General features: G+C 44.2%; 1 protein-coding gene across 1 annotated transcript; it reads right to left on the bottom strand.

The window, feature by feature from the left end:
- Positions 1-125: 125 nt before the first annotated feature.
- On the bottom strand, positions 126-1,113 carry LOC135488116 (ADP,ATP carrier protein-like). The gene is made up of 2 exons (XM_064772580.1): positions 948-1,113; positions 126-865 (listed from the first exon to the last, which is right to left on the bottom strand). Exons 1-2 carry the CDS (start codon positions 1,111-1,113, stop codon positions 126-128), a joined length of 906 nt encoding a protein of 301 aa, XP_064628650.1.
- Positions 1,114-9,034: the final 7,921 nt, after the last annotated feature.

The raw sequence follows: 9,034 nt of genomic DNA, 5'->3' as shown, positions 1-9,034 counted from the left end.
CCAAAGTTTTCGAGAGTTTCGAAACTAAGAACAGAATCAAACTCATACATTTGTGCTTATTATTCGTTTTAATTCAAGAAAAATGTTGATTTAGATGATTTCTATGATTCATAAAACTTCGTGATTTAAATGTATTTCTTGATTTCGTCGTACATAGCCAAGACAAGGGCACCACCAGTACCACGGAGGACATTGGAGAAGGCACCCTTGAAGAAAGCTGATCCTCCTTCCTGTTTCATGATTTTAGCCCAGCAGTCCAGAGTGTTCTTGTAAAGGACGTCTTTGCGGCCACTCTGCATCATCATCCGCCTCCTGACCGTATCGAAGGGGTAGGACAAGATACCAGCGCCAGTTGTCACAACCTGGGCGATCATCCACGACACGAAAAAGTTGGCTGACTTCGGGTCTGAGATGAGCATGGCTTTAGCAGTGTCGAAACCTCCGAAGTAAGCAGCCCTGTAGATGATAATGCCTTGGACGGAGACGCCGAATCCCCTGTAGAGACCAGTGACGCCATCGCTCTTCGCAATCGAGGTCAGGCAATGCCCGAGACCTCTGAATTCGCGCTTGTCAGTCCCAGCTTTTCCGACGTCTGCGGCGAGGCGGGTCCTGGCGAAGTCAAGCGGGTAGACGAAACAGAGAGATGTTGCACCAGCCGCACCCCCAGAGGCAAGATTTCCCGCGAAGTATCTCCAGAATTGCTTATTCTTGTCCACTCCTCCCAGAAAAATCTCCTTGTATTGGTCTTTGAAGGCGAAGTTGAGGGCCTGGGTGGGAAAGTACCTGATGACATTAGCCAGGTTACCCCTCCACAGTGAGGCAAATCCTTGCTCCTTCGGTACACGCACAAAGCAATCGATGATACCTGAAAAGCAGACGACAAAATGGCGTCAGTAAATCAAAGCGTTCCATTAATTTGGAAATCGATCTAAATATTTTATAGTTACCCTTATATCTCTGGTCGACTGCGATCTGCTTGGAGACGTGTTGAACTTGGAGAAGCAGTTTCACCCTTTCGATGGGCGCGACAGCCGTCTTGGATATGCCCGCGGAAACTCCTCCAACAAGAAGATCCTTGACGAACTCGATGGGGTTGAATTCTTTCTTAGGCATGATGATTGATTAATTAAGAGTGATTTAATTTGATCTTAATCGAAATTTAGACTGGTTTTCGTGAGAAAGACAGGGCCACGTCTGCTATCGATGTTGTCAGGGGTGTGAATCAACTCGTTGCTACCCAAAATCAGAGCCAGGATCTCGATGTCATGACGTCATATTGTAATCTACGTCATGATCCATGGCGCCCCGACGTCGCCCCGACAATGCTCATACATTGAGCATTGTGCACCCCATCCCCTTTCCCCTCCCACTCTCTGTTGCGATATAGTTCATTGTGCTCTGGCTAGGTGTCGTGCACTGGCGCGTTTGATGTTAGTCCGGGTTCCAACGTCTCTTCGCAAAAATATCGGACGGTCGCTAATTATTCCACCAGAAAGGGATACCGAGATTTCCCTCAAATGTGTACGACCATGGTGTTATCCTAATGAAATACCTCGGCCAAGCTTATAAATGAAATTTAACCGCGAGAAATGACCTGCTGGTTCTCTATTTGCAGTCTCGTCACTGGGACTCCGGCGCGGAATATTCAGACGTGTCTTCCTTATCTATTAGATGATATCAATGATAAAGAAATGTTGTTTTGAGTTCGGACACGTTTAATGTCACGTATGGCGAGTTGTCAAAAACGCAGAAGGGGTCTGGCTAGGACCGCCCTATACCACCGGCGACAGAAAAATCGTCGACTGAAGATAATCGCAAGAAAATTTATCCGTATTTTTTGATAAAATTCCATGAAACTGACGCAAATTTGGTTCACGCATGGTTATATTTATTTGCAAAACCTTTCTGGCGGTGATTTTGTCTACATTTGGGACCCACATATAGGCTTCCAATATGCTTTCCGTATATTTGGTGGGTGTGGTTGGTTCGCCGATTCATTGACGCCATAAGAAAAATGCTACTGGCCGGAGCTCTAGAATGATTGCACTCTCTGTTACATTAGTTGTAGAAAACTCTGTCCTAAAGGTTGGTTACTCTAAAATATTGTCCGGGAAGGATTCATACATTACAGGTTCATCTCTGAGGTATCGAACCAGGTCATCGGTCTCTTTATCCGCCACCATCCAATAGGGGAAGACACTCTTTCCTCGAGGACACTTAAAACTGTTACACCGGTCAGTATTGAACACTATTTCAACCTACGCCGACCAACGGGGCACAACCAAGTCTCTATCCGGCAACTTCTCGTAATAGTTTTGATTGTTCCATTTCATTTAATATCACCATCTCTCATTGCGTTCGGTCACATTGACGACAAGAGGAAACCAGGCGTGGCGACTATACGAGGGTCGGAAGTTCGCATCATTGAGTCCGACTCGCATCAATATGCGGCACAATCGCCCTCATCATCATCAACATAACGGCAACAGCACAACCCTCACAAACATGATGATGTAAAAAGGCCAACATTACCCAATCCATCCGCTCTAACAACCCAGTCATAAACAGCTTGGCGCCAGCATCTCCAATTGGGCGTTCCCCTCATATCAAACTCCGATTTCCCTCCTCCAAACTCAAAAGGTCGAAGTTGGACCTTTGTTGTTTAACACACCAAATGGTCGAAACTCATTGATGTCTAATCTTGATTCAAATTGCAGAATTGTAAGCTTATTACGCGTGGCGTTTAGTCCGGTTAAGCACTTCATTTTCCAAGACACTCGGTACGTGTTGAGGCGTATGATGCTCCTGTTTCATCTCTATTAAACCAGATAATCGTGACGCCGCGCGTTCTTTCCGAGTTAAAAGGAGGAAAATTCCCATTTGTGATGGTTTGGTGTCCTTCTGGAGCCGTTGATTGGGATATCATGAAGTATAAGGCGACACGTCTGGGGTGGGAGACGCAGGCTTTGTGTGGCCATGGCAACGTTATCAGATTGTGAATATATTATAGAAGAATGTTCAATTTGATAATGCTTCATAACTTCATAGCGGTAAAGTATAGTTTTTAATGTTGATGTAATCACTTTGATTGGGACGGTCCTCTTTGCCTTCACAGCCTCAAAACACCAGAAAAATATCCTTCGCAAAGTGTCATGATTTCAAAGTGACACGATCATCTGCCAATAATTGGCTGTTGATGAGTTAATTGAGCGGGCAGCTAACTTGTTTATACACACAATGAAACATGTAAACAACAATCATTTTCAACGCACCCTTCCGATTCCGACGTCGCCCACAAATTTGTATACTATCCGCAGAATGTTCGCTCATAATGATCTGATAATTCATATTCTATTCCAGATATAATTATTCGCTAATTTTTTATTCATGTCCGCTTTCATCAACAAAAGTAGTGTGGCTGTGAATGGCGCAAGTGTTGAACCCCCTGAAAGCGCCCCCGCTGGGTGGATGTTGACACTTTCCGGTGCCTTCATCATCATTAAATGTAATTTTATGTCTATAATACAATTATATACTATTTGAAACAACCCTTGGTAATTATTGCCACACTTCTCGGATCTTAAAACAATGTTTCGAAAGATGATTGCCCTTGATAATACCAACCAATTGTCGCGGCTATCTGTTTCGTGTTCACCTGTTGTGACACGGTTGCGGCGAAGTTGGCTGTATGGCCTCCATCGATGAACAAATTGTTTTAAAACGAAATGTTTTCCATTGGCGATGACCAGCAGTGTGCATCTGGCGATAGTTGACGGGTATCCCTCTCCATACGTTATCCACCCATTCCAACAACATGTGGGAAAGTAGGGAAAGTTAACAACCCATCCGGCCTGTCGTAACATAATCATACGGTTCTACCCCATTAGCCGTCATCATCACATCCCATTCAGAAAGACCACTCTCTAAAATAACAGTTATTCTGCAAGGTCAACTTTCATAGTTAATCGCCATGAAATTTGACCGGTTATTGTAGCAGGGACAACTTTCCCAACCGGATGGTGAAACTTTTCTAACTGGTCAGTCCCACGGACCAAGGGCATCGGAGCTAAAGGAAATGTGTTAGCTCAATGAAGGGGTAAAATTCTTGCTGGAACAATAGTCATTCAACGCAATCAACACAGCAAGTGGCCATGAAAAACTGACTGCTGGGGCTGTTAGAAAAGAACAACTTGATGAGGGAACACCGAGACGGGCTTGCGGCCAACACAGCAACTGGCTGACTGTTGAGGCTGTTTTTGTATTTCAAAAAGGATCATTTTCTCATGAGGTCGGTATGGTGGTGCTGAGTCATAGACTTATCAACTGTCGCCATTGTGCGCGAGACGTGAAATTGCGTGTCCTCAGCAAGCAAACATGTGTTCAAACGGTTTATCTGAGTTTCTCATCAAGTTGTCTTTTGATGAAGACACTATTCTGACTGCTGCACCTTCATTATCAACATTCTTAGCCCGCCACTGGACACCAATCGATCGTATCTTGCACCTCATAATGGTTGCCAAGGAAGTAACCAATCAAATATCTCCGGACAATTAGCTGCGGGACATCAGTGGTCGGCCAAACTTACACCTTAATTCTGTCAAGAATTACTGAATTCGTTGACAATTTCCTAATTTGAAGAAGAGATAAAGTTGTCGACAGAAATTGGAAACTTGTCTGTCTATCTCTAGCAATGAGAGAGATAATGTTTGCATGATTGGATGCTTGTTGTCATTTGGTTTGATTGCTATCTATCATTCGGCAGACGATGATTAGACTGGAGCAGACGAGAATCTGGTCGTTTGTTGATGACGGTGTTTCGAAGTTTCGTGTCAATCTGAAAATATCAATGAAATGGAGGCAGGATTCTGTAATTGGTCAAACGGGTAGTCAATATCGAACAAAGATAAAGACGAGGAAGAACAAAAACAACAGCAAGAGCCACCGACAGTACTAACAAGAATGTCGAAGATACCTTTCATATCTTTCACAATTTAAGTGTTCGTTGAATTGATACCTTCCACCAATGACTGTTACCCTCTTCTTTGGAAAATGGAGCAAAATGCTCAACAATGTATAGCCTACCATTACCAGTCATAGTTTTCGTTCCCAACACACCCTGCTGATTTATGCTAATGTGTCGTTTCACAAATTGCAACATTCCTGCCAACCTTGTATCAAATGTTTCCACCCCAAATCCGCTGATCAGGTAATCACCCTGGCAAAACCACAACTGCGACGGATCAGATAACCTTTTCGTTGCTCAACTTTCGCACGCTGATTGCTTTAAATGATGCGAACCAAACCATGGCGTTGTTTGTGAAAACCATCTTAAACATGGCTCTGTTGAGAAACCTTTGCTGCATGCTGCCCCATGCGGCCTTTGGTGCTTTGTGAATGCGCTGCATGGATCTGGACCAAAGATGCAAGTTGATCCCTGAACCACGTTTAACGAAACTTAATAACACTGGCGCAACATATTGAAGGAGCTTGTGAAACTGTATCCTTTGGTCAGTAACGCACGCCAACAGCTCATAGGGTACCTCACGCAGGGATAGTTGCCTTGCCTTAATACGGGAGAACCCTTGCCCAAATCCAACCCGGTAATTTTAGCCGCCATTTTGTGGTCATGTGACGTAATATGGATGACCCGGAAGGAACCAGTTGTGCTCATAACTGTAATTTGTGTCCATTTTGGGTAAATTACTGGTCTTTAAATCATTTCAGTTCACATTTGAGCAACTGGAAACCTCCTTAGTTTGTCTTCGGTTACGTTGGGAGAGCAAATGTTATTGTTTGACCGTCGGCAACGATGTCGTCTGGTCAAGTTGTGACGTCACGCGGATGTCGTCTGATCACCCCGTTGCATCTGCTGGTCAGCAAGTCAGATACGTTACATCCGCATGCACAAGCCTATACAAAGCTTGATAGTGTGTTCACCGGAGATGTCAGATTATAACACCTGATTTCTGATGTTTACCGATCAGAGTCAATATTTGATGGTGTCCAACAGATATATATGTAATTCTAGCAGATGTCAGATGATGACCGACGGATACAATTTCAGCAGATGTCAGATGATGTCAGAGAGATATAAAGAATGCAATGACACCTGATGTAATTAGATGATGTCAAACAGATATAATTCCTGCGTCATGGCGGTGTCGGACAGAAATAAGCTTAAATCGCTCAAGTGTGTTCCTAAATCCTTAATCGGTTTCCAAAGAGGCTTTTTAGGCATTATGAAAATGGCGAGATTTTGGCACACAGGGAAAGCCTTATTCACAATTATTCATTGATTCGTCTCGATTCAATTCGAAAAGCGTCTCATATGGTAACTGCACCGGAGGATCAGAATTAAAAACTTTAAAATCCTTAAAACGCATTCACGGTTCCTAAGCCCCTAGCGGGACCCTGTATTTCTAAGACCCCTTAGGTTAGTGTGACCGGTGGCTGGCTTTAATAATTGGTTATCCTCTGGTCTGACCATTATGAAGAATTAGCCACGATTGTCTATTGCTGATATACTTGAGCGGTTAGCGGACAAATGGCCATCTGGCTGCGTCGGACGCAGGGTTGGCCAGGACCTGATGGACAGCCACTGACAGACGGCCATACGTCGCCTTGGACCCTTTTACGAATCAGGGTCGATGTAAATAAGGTAGTGAGGACAAAGTAATTTGTAATGAGGCATACATCTATCATACTTGCACGATATTCAAAAGCTTCCAATTTCAATGACGAGAAAATCTCATTATATCAAGTTCGATGCTAGGCCGAATTTCAAATGCGTATAACGTTTTATTATCAGAGTCGGTTCGAAACATTGGTATGCAGGCCAAGGACAAGACCTCATACCGAGATACCTGGGGGGACCCACAGGAGGCAAGGTAACAGTGGGGGTCTCACTCTGGAGTTTTTTTGTAACGTTAAAAAGAAAGCTTTTCGAAGGACGAACGCGACGGGTGGTGAAGTTTGCCACCCACTTTCGGCAATGTTAGTACTTCTTATGGGCATGAGCGACTTTTTTATGTCTGAGAAATATCGAAGGACAACGCACCAGGGGGTCAAGGGCGTTTTGAGATGATGGGCTTATTCTAGTATTTCCTAACATTTACAAATCTTACAAAACAACGGGAAGCCAAGGTACTTTCTTATTTGGGCATGACCGGTCGAAAACCAAAAAACCAAGGACAACCGCCCGCGCATTGAGGACGGGCGAACGAAAGTCAAAAGATTAAAAATATCGGTATGTTTTCCTTTCTCTTCATTGTGACTTTCAAAAATAGTAACGGGACTTCCGCTAACACTTTAAGTGTTTAAATTGACATCAATATCGTTGCTAAAGTCAAAACTGGTTGCTTGTTATTTTAGTCCATGGTGATTAAGCCGCTCCCTAACGGGGACGAGAGAACCCTCATTAAATGCTATTTCGATGTTTCTAGCCATTGCCCCTCTTACAATTACAGTAATCCAGTTAGGCGGAATTATACGAATCGTGCGCCTAATTTATGTTCAAGGGTGTGAGTGGTCTTAAAGGGCATATGTCGGGGTGATCAGTGATATAACTGACCATGTTCCGATAATCCGAATTATGTTGAGATGAGGGGGCGTCTCATGAATGTCCTAGAGCGAAATTTCTCTTCCATTTTAAATCCCATTTTAAAACACCTTGGTTACAATGTAACAGCCTCGTTTTAACCGCAGAGGTTTTGGTGAGAACACCATGTGTTAGTTTAGTTCTAAAAGGCAAAATAGACATTTGCTTATTGCCATTAGTTGCTCCCGTTACGTCAGTTCCTCTTAAATGTTAATGAAATATTCATCGCGATTATCGTACATGTGCTACTAAAAAATATGAGCACGGTCCCCAATCGGACCTGTTAGAGCGACATCCTCGTCACAAAGCAGCGTCTCTTGTGTAACTCGTGAGAGAAACCTGGCTCGCCTGGGGCAGAGGCCTCAAGTGTGATTGTCCCGTTAAGGATAATGCGTTATTGGAGAGGTCTCCGTCAAGATTAGCTCGGTGCCCTCGCCCAGCCCGGGGCGGGGCATGCTCATACACGGATCCTGTACGGACCTAATAAGCTTGGCCCGTCCTCGGGGAGAAGGAAGAAGCAAACGGAAGAATAGGCTACCACCCGATGTAAAAGTCACATTGAATGATCGGGCGGTTTTCATTCTACTTAAGTGTCGGTGACGAGTGGCCAGCGAAAGTGACACAGCTGTCGCCAAGCAAAAGTGCAAACGGTTCACGTTATCTTTTTCAAAACGTCTCGTGATGTAAAACAGCGCGTTCTTTTGTTTTCCGGCTGTTTTGACACCGTTGCTTCTACCACGAATGCACTCTCGCCAGCGGTAGTCACTGTAAGATGGCATGGTTCTTTCAGTAGCGTTTAGCGACGGTGTAAAATGTGGTGGCGATCTCCACATAAAACCTGTTGAACATCCCTCGCCTCATCCGGCGCCAAAGGAAACTCAGAAGAGAAGGAGCAGGGTGGAATCTGGATTATTTTCAAAAGTGAAAGGCCGAGTTTTAATAATCTCTGATGATGTGATAATGGTATCCCGGGTAGAAACAGGCAAGACTTAACAGCTGTTTGCGCGGACAAAAAGGCGAACATGGTGTTGAAACCGCCTCATATCTGTCTTACAACCTACTCCTATTGAGGCGCCATTGTCACGCCGAGATTTTTAATTTAACTTGTACTGTACGGGTAACTGGGTTATGAAAGGCGTCTCGCCACTAGACAAGTCCGCCATTTACGACCAGGAGAGTGTTACCGCGTCCATTACAGCGCGTTAAACTCCTTGAAGAGGTTGCAAACACGCTATTAACACGGCGAACATAAGAACATTGTGATTCCAGTATCCTCCACGGATGTTCATCTCATCCTGAACAAGTTTTCAAGATGTGATGCTTTCATTATCGGTGAAGTTTAATCTAACCCCTCGTCACTAGTTAAGCACTTTCTTCTCGATGTTTGAATGGGTTATTAAACTCAAGACGCGCGTGGATCACTCTCAATGCACGTTT

Source organism: Lineus longissimus, chromosome 5, assembly GCF_910592395.1.
Source record: "Lineus longissimus chromosome 5, tnLinLong1.2, whole genome shotgun sequence".
In the NCBI taxonomy this organism is placed as follows: Eukaryota; Metazoa; Nemertea; class Pilidiophora; order Heteronemertea; family Lineidae; genus Lineus; species Lineus longissimus.
Note: the sequence above shows the minus strand (reverse complement) of the source record. Positions and strands in the feature narration are given on the sequence as shown.

Excerpts from the sequence above, each read along its gene's own strand:
- LOC135488116 (XM_064772580.1), bottom strand. The coding sequence starts at position 1,113 with ATGCCTAAGAAAGAATTCAACCCCATCGAGTTCGTCAAGGATCTTCTT. Across the intron at positions 866-947 it reads AGTCGACCAGAGATATAAGG|GTATCATCGATTGCTTTGTG; the intron begins GTAACTATAAAA and ends TCTGCTTTTCAG.